Source organism: Neofelis nebulosa, chromosome 1 (assembly GCF_028018385.1).
Source record: "Neofelis nebulosa isolate mNeoNeb1 chromosome 1, mNeoNeb1.pri, whole genome shotgun sequence".
Classification (NCBI taxonomy): domain Eukaryota; kingdom Metazoa; phylum Chordata; class Mammalia; order Carnivora; family Felidae; genus Neofelis; species Neofelis nebulosa.
This window is the reverse complement of record NC_080782.1, coordinates 135,967,748-135,985,276: the sequence shown is the minus strand read 5'-3', so window position 1 is coordinate 135,985,276 and position 17,529 is coordinate 135,967,748. Positions and strand designations below refer to the sequence as shown.

The following is a 17,529-nucleotide window of genomic DNA, read 5'->3' as shown; positions in this document are numbered from 1 at the left end:
TCCAAACAGGGATGCTTTTGTGTGTGAAAGAGGGAGGTATAAATTATGCTGGGACAACTGGCATGAATGGAACTTGCCCTTTGCAAACTGGGACAAGATGGTCATCCTACCTCAGACTTCTCTGCATGAGCTGGCTGCTTTCTGACTCCAGCTGTATCTCCCAGCATACTTGGTCTTGCTCTCTCTCCTCACTCTGAAGTCCTTTATTCAACCTTGTTTACTACGCTCCCTGTTAATAGGTCCTTTGCAAAAGTGATTTCCTTGTCTGGACTTCTCTTGTCCTTGGGTTAACGTCTCATCTCTCTGATGTCCACTGCATCCATTTTTTAGGGAAGTCCTTCCTGACTATCAGATGTTTTCAATTTGAGTCTTGGGAAACAAGGAAAAAACAAAACAAAGCAAAAAACAACCCAGGACTATACAGCAGTGTGTATGTGTGTACATAATTTAAGGACTCCAAGGATTCTCCCAAGGCTTTTCATAAAAAGAAATTACCTTCAACTATTTTCACTGCTCATTTGGAATTTTTACCTAAATGACATTATTGACTTTGTGCTTTGAAAGATGGGGAATTGAGTTCTTCATTGTGTTCTCCATAACACATTTTCTTCCTGTGACTGGCCTCGTACATTCTATTTTGGACCGGTTTAGATCAGTTTTTTGGTATTTAAAGTATTAATTTAGTGTGGTGCTACAGATGCTTCTTTAACACCAATTAGCTCATATTTGGCTTTTAAATCGAGAAATGATATTACTGTAATTGGAGGTTGTATTGCTTTATATGTGACTTTTCCTAGTAAAGGAACCAGAAGGTCAAGAGTAGAATTTAGAGGTAGAGAAAGCCTTCAGTTGCACTTTCAGCTCTATGTTATTTTAGTTTTATTATTTTTTAATTGAAGTGTAGTTGACACACTGTTACATTAGGTTCAGGTATACAACATAGTGATTCCATACTTGTATACTTACACTGTGCTCACCACAAGTGTAGCTGCCGTCTGTTAAGGTATGACTCTACTTGAATACCATCGTACAACTCTGTTACAACACCACTGACTGTATTCCCTGTACTGTGCCTTTATCCTTGTGACTTACTCATTAGGTAACTGGAAGCCTGTATTTTCCTCTCCCCGTCAACTATTTTGCCCATGCCCCTCCCCTCTGGCGACCGTCTGTTTGTTCTCTGCATTTATGAGTCTTTCTGCTTTTCACATTTTTCTGAAGAAGATTGAACATGAGTGCTGCTCCCAGGATTCCCTCTCCCAAACAGGTACATTCCCTTTGGTATGTTCAGAGCTCTACTTCTTTCTGTCTCATCTCAATTCCCGCAAGCCTGCATGACCACTCTTGTGCATTTATAAGTATCTCTTGAGGTAGTTACAGCCACACAACTCTCTGCCTGGGTTGTCCAAGTCATTTCCTGAGGTACTAGTTTTATATTAGTATTGCTAGTGCTCTTTTTACAAAACTGCATAGGTTTTGAGAGGATTGTTCCAACTTTATTTTTCCATTTGATCTGTTAGTGGAAGGGTTTTCAGGAGCACATATGTTGTGTTATGGCAGAAATGCCTGGACGTACTACGGACATAATCTCCCACAGAACTCAGTAGTCCTTAGTTTTTCTTCCCTATACCATCTTTTGTTTACTTACGGAAATGGCATTTTTTCCCACTTAATTTTATCTAATTATATAGAAAGACTTGATACTAACTCTTAAAACATCAAGTCATTTGGAATCATGAGTTTTGTTTTTTTTTTTTAAATTAGCTTTATGTTATTGAAGAAATAACATTTGGAGGCTTATGCTCTTCTCTATGGCTAGTTATGTCACATCAGCATTGATAGTTTGGCTATAGAATTCTAAGTTGTAAAGCACATTTCCTAGGATTTTGAAGTCATGCTTTATAGTTTTCTAGCTTTTGTTGTTGCTAAGAAGCACTATGAGTGAAAAATTTAAAAGCCTACAGTATCCTTTTTTGGTCCAGTTCTGAAGTTTCTTAAGAATGTCCCTTGGTGTGCATCTCTTTTCCTTCCATTGTGCTGGTCATGTGGTGATAGTTTTTCAGTCTGGAAATTCATGTTCTTCAGTCCTTGGCAACTTTAAAAAATTATTTGAGGTGACGAGTGGCTCTGTTGGTTGACATCTGACCCTTGATCTTGGCTCAGGTCATGATCTCATGGTTTGTAGGATTGAGCCCCACATGGGCCTCTGGCACTAACAATGCGGAGCCTGCTTGGGATTCTCTCTCTCTCTCTCTCTCTCTCTCTCTCTCTCAAAATAAATATATAAACAACACATTCTTTTATTCATGGTTTTCTCATATTTTATACTTTCTGAGACCCATGTGATTCAGATGTTGGACTTCTTAAATTCTTAGTTTTCTCATTTAAAACTTTTTTTCCTCTGGTATATATTCTCCATTTTACCTTCCAGTTTTTGCTGTCCTGTTTTAAATTTCTAATACCTTCTTTTTACTGTCTCGATGTTTCCTTATAGTATCTTGATCTTGTTTACATTTTGTAGGTGCAGTACTTCCTCTTACCTTTTAAGAAGTCTCTTTTCCTTCACAGTTTTTGTTTGCTCCAAGTTAATTTCTTTTTCTATTTATTTAGGTCTTTGTGTCTCACTGCAGGAAATGGAATCCACTAGATATTTTAAGCAGAAAAGAAAACGATATGGGATGCAGGTGGTTAGAAAAAATTATTAAAAGTGTTAGAGAGCTGGAATGATGGCTAGAACACTGTAGATTCTGGGAGCTTTTATGTCTCAGGCACCATTGAAGCCACCGAATTAAAAAAAAAACAACAAAATAGTTTATAGCTACAGTTCAGGACCAGGAAGCTGCCACTGCTGTTGCTGCAAACACCTGCCCCATGACACCTAGCAAACTGGAGATGGACATTGGGACACTGTTTTGGAAAAACTTCAGACCAGAAAAACGTCACGTACCAATGTCTCTTACCAATATAGGTGCAAAAATTCCTGACCAAATACTAGCAAACCAAACCTACCAACATGTAAAAGGACTATATACTATCTCCATATGGATTTTTTTACTTTTTTGTTTTGTTTTGTTTTTTAAAGTAGGCTCCATGCCCAGCGTGGGCCCCAATGCAGGGCTTGAACTCGCAACCCTGAGATCAAGACCTGAGCTGGTGCTTAGGTACCCTGACCCCACCCGGGTCCCCCGATCACGTGGGTTTTATATTGGGAATGCAAGGTTGGTTCAGTCTGTGAAAGTCTGTAATGTAATAAACCATATTAATAGAATGAAGGGCAAAAACCCTCTCACTAGATGCATAAGAAATATTTGACAAAGTACACTGCTCTTGTAAAAATATTTGAATGAGGAATAAAAGGGAGCTTCTTAACCTGATGAAGAGTATCTATGAAAAATTTATGGCTAATATACTGGATGGTCAAGACTGGCTGCTTTCTTCCTAAGACCAGGAACAAGACAAGGTCGCCCACTCTCACTATTTGTTAACATTATCAGTGTACCGGGCGTTCTAGCCAGGGCGATTAGGCAAGAAAAAGAAGTGGTAAAACTGTTTCTATTTGCAGGTGCCATGGTTTCATAGGAGATCCTAAGGAATTTAATAAAAAAAACAAAAGCAAAACTCTTGAGAGCTAGTAAGTTCAACAAAGTTTACGACATGGGAGCAATATACAGAACTCAAGTATATTTCTGTACATTAGCCATGAAGAATGAACAGTCTAAAAATGAAGGTAAGAAAACTCCATTTTTAGCAGCATCAGAGGGAATGAATTACATAGGAATAAATTGAACAGAAGTATAAGACTTATACACTTAAAACTGTAAGTGAAGACCTACATAAATGGAAAGATATCCCATGTTTCTGGATTGGAAGATGTTAAGGTGGCATTTCTCCTCAAATTGACCTGCAGATTCAGTGCAATCTCTATCAAAGTCACAGCTGCCTTTTTGCATATGTTGACAAGTTAAGCCTAAAATTCATACAGAAATTTGTGGTACCCAGAGTAGCCAAAACAATCTTGACAAAAAACAAAATCGGAGGATTCAGTTTCTGATTTTAAATTTCACTCCAAAGCTCCATTAATGTGTGTTATTGACATAAGGACAGGAAAACTTCAGGTTTTAATGATTGGTTTTCAGCAGGAAAATTGCCACAAGGACCAAGAAGGTGGTCCTGTGGTACTTCCTTCTTCCATACTCCTTATAGGTGCGTTAGAGTTCCTGATTTTCCTCCCATATCCTAGCTTCTAGGCATTCTGGAAAATGTAATTTTTACCTTTCCAGTTGAGGAAAGCACAACTAGGAGGATGGAACAGACGTTGGGTGAGTTAATCCACGTGAGAGTTTTTCTCAGTTGTCTGATGACTGTTGTATGTCCCTTTATATTCAGAAGTGTTTCTCAGAAGCTGATAGAAAGCTGTGTGCATAAGTGGGGCTTCTTGACCAAGCTTCCCGGGGGTGATAGGGTAGGATCACGTCACTGGGAATACCCACTGTCATGTTTTCAAGTTTTCCTTAGGCTTTGCTGCCCAGCCTGCTGTAAGCTGAGAGAGGCTGAGAGTGGGTTTGGTGTCTGGAGAGTCCACTGAGCTCCCCTACCCTCTGTGTGGTACTGGTGCCTTCAGGTGTGTTGTGTAACTATCAGGTCTAGGAATCTGCCCCACTCTCCTCAGAGAGGAGATCTTTCATCTTTGCCATGGTGGATGAGGGTCCATTGACCCAGGAGTGTGGTATGGAGTGGTTATTTGCTTTGCTTTGTAATGGATTGTCAGCTAGTTGTACTTCGGAGTTACCAAGGTATCTCTTGTTATCAACAACATCTGCAGTATAAAGTAGGTTACTTCTCAGATATCCCTGTGCCTGGCTTAGGATTCAGCACTCTTGTGTTGGCTAAGCTCATTTTCACTTATCCATCCATGTTCAGCTTCCAAGATTTTGTCATTTTCCCTTTGCCTTCCTTTGTCATTGTGAATTTGTGCCTTTGCTTGTTTTAGTTGGGTTTCTGGAGTCATGTGTAATGTGATGTTTTAACCCAGAAGTTTCGGGAGTCCTGTTTAATGTGACATTTTTTTTTTTTTTAATTTTTTTTTTTCAATGTTTTTTATTTATTTTTGGGACAGAGAGAGACAGAGCATGAACGGGGGAGGGGCAGAGAGAGAGGGAGACACAGAATCGGAAACAGGCTCCAGGCTCTGGGCCATCAGCCCAGAGCCTGACGCGGGGCTCGAACTCACGGACCGCGAGATCGTGACCTGGCTGAAGTCGGACGCTTAACCGACTGCGCCACCCAGGCGCCCCTTAATGTGACATTTTTACCCTGAAGTTGTATCATGTACTCTTGGAGCGCTGTGTATCAAGAAGGCTGCCGACAAATTTGATGTGTTAAGACAATTCTATGATTGATTGATTCCCTCATGAGAGTGGAGTCTCTTTGTGGACAGGGTTAGTGTCTGACTTTGTTTCCTGTTGTATCAGTACATTTTTCCAGTACCCTCTAGGCTCTCCTAAGATAATTATTGACTTAATGATTACCATTTTTTCAGGAGGCTATTTTCCTACAAGATTGGGTGGTGTGAAACCCATAGAGGAGCAGTAAAGTAACTAGTCATACTAGTAATTTCTAACTTGTTTTTCTGATTTAATTTCCTTCAAAGTATTGATTACCTCTGCCATATATAAATGTGTTTACTGTGTGGCTCTACCTACCAGAAAGTACCTTCCATAAGAGCAGGGACTTGTTATATTTTGTTCACTGCTGGTTTCCAAGCCCTCTGATAAATGGTCAGGCACACAGTGGCGGTTACTGGTTTTTTTTTTTTTTTTTCCTTAATAGGTCATTTTTTGTTAGGATTTAAGGTCTAAGTCTGTGCTATAAGCAAGCACAGAAGTAACTAAGTGAATTTCTTTCGTTCGAAGAAATAGATGTGAGGTCCAGTCTGAGTCTTATTTGGTATTTTTCCTAATTATAATCTAATTTCAATTAGGTTTTGCCTGATTGTGATTGGATTGCTGCTAATTTGTTGACTGCTCAGCTTATTGAATAACAAGCAGAATTTTACTCCCACAAAAAAATATTAATTTCAACCTTTGGGCTTGTATAGAAGCATCTTAGTCCTTTTACTTGTGCCAGAGGAGACCCTCGTTAATGGAAATTGTGATCATATGACTTTCTAGAGATTTTGTGTATTACATTGAGCTTAACTGCAGAGAAATTCATTTATTTTCCTCAGTAAAACTACTGTTGATCACATTCCTTTTTCCTTTGGAAAGGAAGATACTTTGGGGACAGAATTGAAGCTGGTGAATGAATATTGGAACAAATGCTTATTTAATAGCGTTTTGAGTACATTGTTATTTGAAATAGATTAGTTTAAAGATAAGGTTTGTGTTTGGGTATATTAATAATCTTTACCTTAAATTCAGAGGGAAGTTTATTTTTTCTTAAAAAGCCTAGACCATGGTTAGATGGTAAAGGCCATGTTCATTTTGAACTCCATGTGTGAAGAGAGCCTCAGAAGTTGCACTGATAGTCACTTGAATAATTGCTGTCGTGTGGAGTGGTGTCCAGCTGCCATCAGACAACTGTGAGAAGAAGCTTACGGTGTATCCCAGCACAGGGCGCAAACAGCTGGCCATACTTGGCCTGGCTGTCCGTGTAGAGTAGGTCTCTTCTGGGGGATTTAAAATCCTTGCTTTGTGGTTATGTTAGAAATAACGGTTTATATAGAATGGTTTCTGTTAGGTTATCTGGCTGTAGGTGAAAAACGAAATAGCTTTTCCATTTCACCCTCTGTCATTTATTTGTTTTTTCTAAATAAGAATGGTCCTGAAGTGAAATGTTAGTGCTGAGTGCTGAGTTAAGAAAGGCAGCTGGACAGAGAAGGGGTGTCATTGGCATGGATTTCTTGTGTTCATTTTTCATTTTCTTTTATCATCTTATTTCCATCTAGGGTATCACGATACGTGCATTAGGGAAAATTTTCAATCTGTTTGTTGTGTCTGTTCTTCAAAAAAAATATTTTAATGTTTTTATTTTTGAGAGAGAGACAGAGTGCAAGCAGACAGGGGCAGAGAGAGAGAGAGAGAGAGAGAGAGAGAGAGAGAGAGAGAGAGAGAGACTCTAAAGCAGGCTCCAGGCTGTTAACACAGAGCTCACTGTGGGGCTTGAACCCATGAACCCTGAGGTCATGACCTGAGCCAAAGTCAGACACTTAACCCACTGAGCCACTCAGGTGCCTCGAGCGTCTATTTTTCTATAAGATGAACCTGACAATCTTTAAGCGCTTCTCCCAATTGCTAAGAAGTGATCTAAGAAACCAGAGAGTTGCATAGTATTTTGCTGTAGAATATTGAGTGGATTTTAAAACTGACTTGAGAGTGGTCTATTTTTGGTTTCCTTACACTATTCTTTTGCCTGACCTGTTAAAGTAGTAATAAAAAAACCCTACATACTTGTATTTCTATTTTTTATTTAGAAGCATGAATATTCCTGGTCTGGTTTTTTGTGTTGTTTTTGTTGTTTGTCAAATTTAGAGCTTTTACAATTCTATATTCTTAAGTCTCTCAGTATTTATTGAACACAAATTTTTGCCCTTGTCCATGCTTGGTTATATGCAGCATAATAATCTTTGGTGAATTTCATGGAAGTGACATTTAATATCCAGAAACTTTATTTATTTACTTACTTTCTTACATACATACAGAAACTACATACCTTTCTAGGTATGTAATTATTAGAACAACTGAGAGACCATCTATAATTTGGGTCTCTTATTTTGAATTGCTTAATGGAACTCTTTGTACCCATATATACTCTATATATGAAAATCAAAGAACAAGGGCACAAGGGCTTTTTTGAGAAAATACATTGAAAATTATGGCACTTGTGACAGAAGGAAACCAAACCAAAGCAAAGCATGTGTATAGTTCCTATCCTGAAAACTAACACAGATTCTTTGTTCACAGATACATTGTAGGTGATACAGAGAAGCTGAGCTCCAGGGTGGGTGCTTGGCTGGCTGGGTCAGTAGAGCATGTGACTTAATCTCAGGGTCTTGAGTTCAAACCTCATGTGGAGCTTACTTAAAATTAAAAAAAAAAAAAAAAAAAGTTGAGCTCCAAGATTTTTTTGTAGTTGTGCTACTGGCCAAACTAGACAATTCATTTAGCTGAGCATTTGTGATACAAACTGACCTGTGTGACCAACAAAATGTTAACAGAAGGGCAGTAATTTGCCATTGTCTAATTAAACTGTTGTGTAATGAGTTTCAGATTATGTTCTAAGTGTGTGTCCCTCTAAATTTACTTCTTGGTTTCTGTTTTACACTAGTTCTTTGTTCCTGTTTAAGTGGTTAATTATATTAATTCATTTTCAAATAGTTACTGTCATATGCTTATTAGGTCTTCAGTCACTTTCTGTGTGTTCTGTGTATGTAGTATGACTTTATTTAAAAAGTCCTCGGGGCACCTGGGTGGCTCAGTCGGTTAAGCGGCCGACTTCGGCTCAGGTCATGATCTCGCGGTCCGTGAGTTCGAGCCCCGCGTCGGGCTCTGTGCTGACAGCTCGAAGCCTGGAACCTGTTTCAGATTCTGTGTGTCCCTCTCTCTGACCCTCCCCCGTTCATGCTCTGTCTCTCTCTGTCTCAAAAATAAATAAATGTTAAAAAAAAATTAAAAAGTCCTCTACATTTATTACCTAGTAATGATGTATTTCCCCTAAGAGCTACCTTGAACATTCATTTTCTAGTGATTCTGTAATTGAGTGCATTTTATTTTTTAAATAAAAAACTTTTTTTTAAGTTTATATATTTGTTTTGAGAGAGAGAGAGTGTGAGCTTGAACCAAAGAAGGGGAGAGAGAGAAAGAATCCTAAGCAGGTTCTATGTTTGCACAGAGCCCGACGTGGGGCTCAAGCTCACGAATCATGAGATCATGACCTGAGCCAAAATCAAGAGTTGAATGCTTAACCAACTGAGCCACCCAGGCACACCTCAAGTGCATTTTTGAATCTCCCGTTTCTTTATTGGTGGAGGTTGTCGGAGTTGGGTTCACTTAGACAAAATGAAGGATACTTGGATAGGAGACTTAAATCTTCCAAATGGAAAGGGTAGTGCAGACATCGAAGCAAGTTCAAGCACTGAGTTCCAGAGCCAGTAATTCAGTGCAGAAGCTAGGTTTGAAATTATGATCCTAAGACAAGTCAAGGTCAAAGAGGTGGTAGGATGAAAAACCAAGATGGTGAAAGCCGTGAAGTACAGTGGTGTTGCTGGTAAGTAGAAGGTGATCAGGAATAATTCTGAAAGTGGCAAGTAAGCAGTTGCATTCAGGTTAGTCAGATAGACCCTAGGAGATTGTAGGGCTGGTTCCCAAAAGTTAATGGTACTAGGTTCTCTTGGGAAAGTATATCCATGCTGTATCATTGAAACTATGTCTGTTACTCTTGAGCCATTGCTATAGGATATTAACAGGAATGTAGGTGTCTCCTGTCAAGCTGATTATTTAATGGTCATATATTTGATTGGACCTGGTTACTTGTTACGCCTGGTGAAATTCAAGTTTTCTTGAAATGAAAGCTTTCGTTTTATTCATATTATTTTTATTAAGGGAAGCAATTTTTTTTAAAGTTTATTTTATTTATTTAGAGAGAGAATGAACTGGCAGGGTAGGGGCAGAGAGAGAATTCCAAGCAGGCTCTGTGCCGTCCGTGCACAGCCCAACATGGGGCTCGATCTTAGGAACCATGAGATCATGACCTGAGCTGAAATCAAGAATCGGACGCTTACCTGAGTGAGCCACCCAGGTGCCCCTGAGGGAAGCAGTGCTTAATTACGATGGAGTGTCAACTACATTTTGTAAAGGTTTTCTGGGCTGCATTTGGAGTTTCGGTTCATCTGTAAGCATCTGGTAAACGAGTATGTTTTCTGACTTAATATTTAGCAGTGTGCATATTTCTAGTGGTAGATTCACATGCTGAATGAATGTAAATGAAAACACAGGAAAGTCTCCTTATCTGGAGGTGGGGAATAACTTAGGGTAGGTCAGCAACTATGAAGAGATCCAGTTAGGAAGTACTGTCAAAGAGGGGCGTCTGGGTGGCTCATTGGTTAAGTGTCCAACTTGAGCTCAGGTCATGATCTCAATGGTTCATGGGTTCGAGCCCCGTGTTGAGTTCTGCGCTGACAGCTCAGAACCTGGAGCCTCCTTTGGATTCTGTGTCTCCCTATCTCTCTGCCCCTCCCTCACCCACACTCTGTCTTTCTCTCTCAAAAATAAACAACAGTAAAATATTGTCAACGAAAAATGCCCACCATGCCCTTAAGCGATAGCTTCTGGTAACTTTGGTCTCCTGTCTCAGTTGCTATTTGTTCCGGGGTAGCGTCAGATGCTACTCTATGCTTAGGTGGTGGCTATAGTCAATTAATGTGTTATGTTTTAGGATGTCAGTTCCACGGGTTTTTGTAATTTGACCAAGCACTGATAATTAGATCAAGACTTCCTGTGTCCTTTGTAATGAGTGAAAAATAATAATGCAGTTAGAAAACTGTCACAAGATTATGTGCTTTCTGCACAGCTCCCATGTGTCCTTGGTATTGGCAGCTCATGTGCCATGTAAAACTCATTGATTCATAGCTTATTAGATGGAAAATTGCATGTGATCTTAATAATTTTCTTATGATACATCCAGCCTAGGAAATTGGCAAGGGGATAGGGAGGGCCTCTGGTGATGTGAATTGTAGAGATGATAGAAGTATCACAGTTATTTTTTCCTTCTAGGAAAAAACATGGTATTTTTATATGGCGGGAAAAAGCAGAGTGAGTTTTTCTGGGGACTGTATGGGGGAATTTCTTTTAAGAATTACCAAAACAGTCATTATCTACAGATTGTGTAGAAGTTAGAGGGTCGTAAGTCATGGCCCTTGCCCTGAAAGAGTTTCAGTCTGTTGAAGTAGCCGAGTACATCCACAAATACGGGTTTGTATGGAAAGGGTAATATAAGATGGGTGCAAGGTGCAGTTATTTAACTCTCTTCCTTTTCCATCTTGTACCCGGGCACATAAAGTTTTTATTTGTAATTTTAAGCACATTTTCAACTTCTGATTTCTTTTCTGCCTAATTACTAATGTGACAGAGCTTTAAGAAAGAATTCGTAATGGAATAATTTATATTTTTACAGATTGGCAATGGTATAAGCAGCTAAGAACTTGACACCAAGTTTCAGCTGGTACCATTGGGTGGCTCAAGGTACCACACATCAGTATATCCTCCTCTCATCCATCCGCTTTACTCCACCACTCTTTGGTCTTATTTGGTCTTGATTGTTGTTGAAGAATTCACCAAATTCTAGTCCTGTACTAGTGCACCATCTTACTTTTGACTTCTTGGATTTTCTGTACTTTTCAAGATGTTGCATGGTTTCTATCACACTGTAACATTCTGAATTTGGAAATGTGCATGTTTCATTATCCATTAAATCAGTGAAATCAAATAGAACATGCCATAGCCTATAAAATGGGTGTGATTTTTAAAATTCAGTATCCTTTCTGGCACAAAAACAGACACACAGACCAGTGGAATAGAATAGAGACTCCAGAATTGGACCCACAAAAGTATGGCCAACTCATCTTTGACAAAGCAGGAAAGAATATCCAATGGAAAACAGACAGTCTCTTTAACAAATGGTGCTGGGAGAACTGGACAGCAACATGCAGAAGAATGAAACTAGACCACTTTCTCACACCATTCACAAAAATAAACTCAAAATGGATAAAGGACCTGAATGTGAGACAGGAAACCATCAAAACCCTAGAGGAGAAAACAGGAAAAGACCTCTCTGACCTCAGCCATAGCAATTTCTTACTTGACACATCCCCAAAGGCAAGGGAATTAAAAGCAAAAATGAACTATTGGGACCTCATGAAGATAAAAAGCTTCTGCACAGCAAAGGAAACAACCAACAAAACTAAAAGGCAACCAATGGAATGGGAAAAGATATTTGCAAATGACATAGCGGACAAAGAGCTAGTACCCAAAATCTATAAAGAGGTCACCAAACTCCACATCCGAAAAACAAATGATCCAGTGAAAAATGGGCAGAAGACATGAATAGACACTTCTCTAAAGAAGACATCCGGATGGCCAACAGGCACATGAAAAGATGCTCAACGTCGCTCCTCATCAGAAAAATACAAATCAAAACCACACTCAGATACCACCTCACGCCAGTCAGAGTGGCTAAAATGAACAAATCAGGAGACTATAGATGCTGGCGAGGATGTGGAGAAACGGGAACCCTCTTGCACTGTTGGTGGGAATACAAACTGGTGCAGCTACTCTGGAAAACAGTGTGGAGGTTCCTCAAAACATTAAAAATAGACCTACCCTATGACCCAGCAATAGCACTGCTAGGAATTTACCCAAGGGATACAGGAGTACTGATGCCTAGGGGCACTTGTACCCCAATGTTTATAGCAGCACTCTCAACAATAGCCAAATTATGGAAAGAGCCTAAATGTCCATCAACTGATGAATGGATAAATTGTGGTTTATATACACAATGGAGTACTACGTGGCAATGAGAAAGAATGAAATAGGGCCCTTTGTAGCAACATGGATGGAACTGGAGAGTGTGATGCTAAGTGAAATAAGCCATACAGAGAAAGACAGATAACCATATGTTTTCACTCTTATGTGGATCCTGAGAAACTTAACAGAAACCCATGGGGGAGGGGAAGGAAAAAAAAAAAAAGAGGGAGGGAGGCAAACCATAAGAGACTCTTAAAAATTGAGAACAATCTGAGGGTTGATGGGTGGGGGGGGGGTAGGTGATGGGTATTGAGAAGGGCACCTGTTGGGATGAGCATTGGGTGTTGTATGGAAACCAATTTGACAATAAATTTCATATTAAAAAATTCAGTATCCTTTCTGGTAGACCGTTTGGTTTCTGGGAAGCACAGGTTCTCTTTCTTGCCAAGAGGTACCACATTTGGAAGCACTACATAATGATCTGAGATTTAAATATTAGATACTGGTACCTAATAGTACCTAATAAGATACTGTGAGTATACAACCCACACTCAGTTCTGGTCCTTCTAGCAACCTGGCCTGGGCCACGTGCCTGTGAAAGACAGGCTTTCCTTCTCCCAATCCAAAGCACCCCCCCCCCCCAAAACACACACACTGGATACTGGGGGGTGGGGAGATACTTGGGGCTTGGGCCTGCCTCTAGCCAGACCTCACAGGCTCCTACTTGGCCAGACTTCTAAACATCAGCTTGCAGTGCCCCACCCCTGCTCCCTGGTTGTCCTTGGGGTCCCTTGCCCCTTGGGACAAGGCAGTCCCCCACCACACAGGCCCCATAGGATAAGGCACATGGCAGGGAGGGCTGGCCTCACAGGCTGTGACCCCAGACTACAGACCTGGTCAGTTACCGGGTAAGACCCCTTCCCTGCCCAGGCAGGGGCAGACCCCGCCCTTCTCAAGACTCAGTCTTTCAGAACCTGTGGCCAATTTCTGCCCATTGCCCCCACCCCCAGCCTGAATCTTACCAAGGCCCTCTCTGCCCCCACCCAACCCCAGGCCCCAAATGTGGGCTCAATCTGTAGCCCCTTAATTTATTCACTCACTCAGCAATAAATAAGCCACGTGTTGTGCGCACACACACACACACACACAAAGATAGTGTAGTAGAATTTTTTGTGATTGTTAAGCAAGCCAGTATTTTTTGTGAATATTGTATATAATCTGTAAAATATGAGTTTGTTTTAAATCATGTTTTATGATGTGTTTCTGCCCAGCTCTGCTCATTTATGTGGGACAGAACTCCTCACGAACACTGATTCTGTTCTAATGAATTTCTGCTTTAGAACCCAGCCATTGTATGAACTAAGCATTTTTGTTTTAAATTAATGACTGTATGGGATTGCTTTTTAACAACTAATTTTTCCCCTCTCCTGAACAAGACATCAGTGAAAGGATGCCATCTTGTGGTTTGTTAAAAATACAGAATTTAGGAAGAAAGTTACTGGGAAAGAACTGCTGAGATTTTATATATATAGTTGTTCTATGATACCAAACGAGTAAGAGATGAATACTTTGGACAGGTTTTTTTTTTTTCCCATTTTATTTGAGTAGTAAAAGATTAATTTAAAAATTCCTGTTAACTAAGGATTCCTCTTCTAGACCATTCTCAAACATCAGTTGTAGAAATGTTCTTCTACAATAGCAGTTTAATTAAGAATTGTTACTGAGAATTTTGGTCTTGAGGCTTTCCTGGTGCCACTAATTAATAATTATTGTTTGGAATGAAAAAAATACTTTCCTTTAAAATATAATTATTTGACAAAATATATCAAAAGGAGCCTTAATTCTATAATATAGAACTTCATTTAATGAAAAGTGATGTAATTTAGAAGACAGAGAAACTTCACATCTCATTTTGGAGGGTTAATAGTATAAACTGAAATAGTATTTCCTCGAGATATTAGGGAAGCTGTTATTTCTAAGTTAGGGAAATCTTAAAATCACCTCTGTAAGAAATGGAAAGTGTTTGCAAGCCTGGGATCAGTTAGTTCTTATGTAATATTGAGGGAGTGTCTGCATAAAATAAAACAGAAACAGACTCAGATATAGAGACTAATATGGTTACCAGGGGGATGGGGGTTGGGTAAAATAGGTGACGGGGATTAAGAGGTACAAACTTGAGTTATAAGTAAGCCATGGGGATATGTACAGTACAGTATAGGGAATGTGCTCAATAATAATGTAACAACTTTCTATGGTGACAGATGATGATAGATGATAACTGCATGTATCATGGTAATAAGTATTTTGTAAATGAATATAAATGTCAAAATCATTGTGTTGAGCACCAGAAACTAATACATTGTGTATCAACTATACTTCAAATAAAAGTAAATTAAAAGATTTCTATATGATGTATTTTCAGGTCATAAAACTGCTTTTTAAAATAATTTCATTTTCATTTATTTAATCTCATTGTATATCTTGATTTATGTGTCCTGTGGGTCTTGGATTTAATGCTAATTTTATTTTATTTATTTATTTTAGCGTTTTATTCATTTTTGAGAGACAGAGGCAGAGTGCAAGTGGGGGAGGGGCAGAGAGAGGGAGACGCAGAATCCAAAGCAGGCTCCAGGCTCGGAGCTGTCAGCACAGAGCCCAATGCGGAGCTCAAACCCATGGACTCTGAGATTATGACCTGAGCCGTAGTCGGCCGCTTCACCGACTGAACCACCCAGGCGCCCCATATTAATTGTATTTTAAAATAATACTTTTCTGCTTCTTCAAAAACATCTTCTCTTATTGAAATATGTAGTGTCTCCTTATAGAACAAGAAGGGCATATGTTCTTAGTGACAGCCAAGATTCTGGAACAATGGCCTTATGGACTTCTTTTTTGACCTAGAATCATTAGTAATCATGGAAGGAAAGGCATTGAAAGAGAATGTTGTTATCCACCAGAGTTGTAGATGCAGTGCTCCTGAATTGCTCATCTAATTTTAGTAGATTATGGCAGCCTTCATTTAAACTGCATCTTCTTTTGTTTGCCCTTCAGCAAGGAGGGGGAAGGCTTCAAGTCAGGGGTATAATTTAGTATCTTGTACCTTTAAATGTCTTACAGTTATGCTAAGAAGGAATCGGATCTTAATGGAGCCCAGATCAAACTTCGAGAATATGAAGCAGCATTGAATTCTAAAGATGCAGCTCTGGCCACTGCACTTGGTGACAAAAAAAGTTTAGAGGCAGATTTGGAGGATCTGAAGGATCAGATTGCCCAGGTAAGGCAAACTCTGCCTTTGAACCATATTGGGAGTTTAGTTGCCCCATCCGACGCGGTTGATTGATTGAGTTTTGAATTAAATTTGAAAATATTTTTTGTTTTTAAAATTTATCATGATTTTTTTTTGTGGCTTACCTGAAAGATAGTCTTAACACAGCTGACATACAAAGTATCTTCGCTTCTCAGTCATTGCACTTGTGGGTCATGCAGATCTTACTGGTGCTCTTCGTTTTTGTTGTGCTTATGCTTATTTTTGCTCTCAAAACCTCTTTCATTATTGCACCAAACTGTAAGATCGGAAAAGAAAAACTCATACCACTGCTCCACACTCAGGAAACAAATGAAAGTAGTGGCAAATCATCGGTATGTGTCTATTACTCGTTGGCAGTTACCAGATCTGAGAGGTTTTGGTGTGGCGTTCTGGGTGGGACCAGCAGTTGACTACACAGTTCTGTGATAAAGGTTGTAATAAGAGACTCGCATGTATTGGTAAAAGAGAAGATAAAGATAAGAGATACGGAAGTTTTAAGACTTGATTAGATTCAGTCCATAGGTGTCTATTAAATTCATTACTAAATAATCGCTGTGTGATTTTCATCAATTTTTTTCCCTTATATTAGTTGGAAGCCTCCTTAGCTGCTGCCAAGAAACAGTTAGCAGATGAAACTTTACTTAAAGTGGATTTAGAGAATCGCTGTCAGAGCCTTACTGAGGACCTGGAGTTTCGTAAAAACATGTATGAGGAGGTAACTGTATAGTTTTATTTTTGTAAGAAATGGGGGGATCCTCAAAGATTTGTTCTAACCATATATATACATATATATACACATATATATGTATATATGTATATATATATATGTGTATATATATACACATAAAGTTGGAGGGGTTTTATAGATGAATTATTCAAGGTACTGCTGCTGAAATGTTGTATGTAAGAACTCAAACTCTTAAGATAAACAGGATTTCACTTTATCTGATTCATAGAGGCTTGGTCATAGCAGTTAATATCAACCTGTTTAAGCATTTGTATTAGTTATCTGTTGCTTTGTTAATAAGTTACTCTAAAATTTACCAACTTTAAACCACAGATCTCTGTTATGTCACAGTTTCTGAAGGTCAGGAATCTGAGAGCTGCTTAACTGCCTTGTTATTAGAGTCTCTCATGAGGCTGCCATCAGGCTTTCATCCTGGACGGAGGAACCGCTTCTGAGCTTATGCACAGGTTGCTGGCATGAAGAGTCACTTCATCTTGGGCTTTTCCATGGGGCTCCTCATGATGAGAGAGAAAGAGAGAATGCAAGACAGAAGCCTCACTATCTGCTATAACCTTTCTAATCCCACAGAGTGATGTATCATCACTCTCTTACCACACAGACCAACCATGATGCACTGTGGGATTCTACAAGGGTGTGACTGTCAGGAGGCAGCAATCAAGGTTGGGGATCATCTTGAAGGCAGGCTGCCCACAGCATTTACAGTTATATATGTATATTTTAAAATATCGTTTACAAGCCTTGACTTCTGTGGTCAAGCCTTGGTTGGGGAAGGTAGAAGCTGTTGCCAAAAAACAAGTAATAAAATTGAAGAGAACGGGGAATGTACGTATATTTCCTCAAAATTGAAGAGGATTGGAATGAACCCAGGGTATATGGAACCTGCAATTAAATACTTCATGATTTTAGAGGTAATATAATTTTTGAAAACTGTTAACAGTGATGTCAAAAATGGGGAA

General features: G+C 39.3%; 1 protein-coding gene across 1 annotated transcript in view; it reads left to right on the top strand.

Moving 5' to 3' along the window:
* LMNB1 (lamin B1) overlaps nt 1–17,529 on the top strand; it is a 56,738-nt gene that overhangs the window by 13,526 nt on the left and 25,683 nt on the right. Inside the window, exons 2-3 of the mRNA XM_058737520.1 lie at nt 15,636–15,792; nt 16,415–16,540. Coding sequence (XP_058593503.1) covers nt 15,636–15,792; nt 16,415–16,540 — 283 coding nt within the window. The remainder of the gene's footprint in view (nt 1–15,635; nt 15,793–16,414; nt 16,541–17,529) is intronic.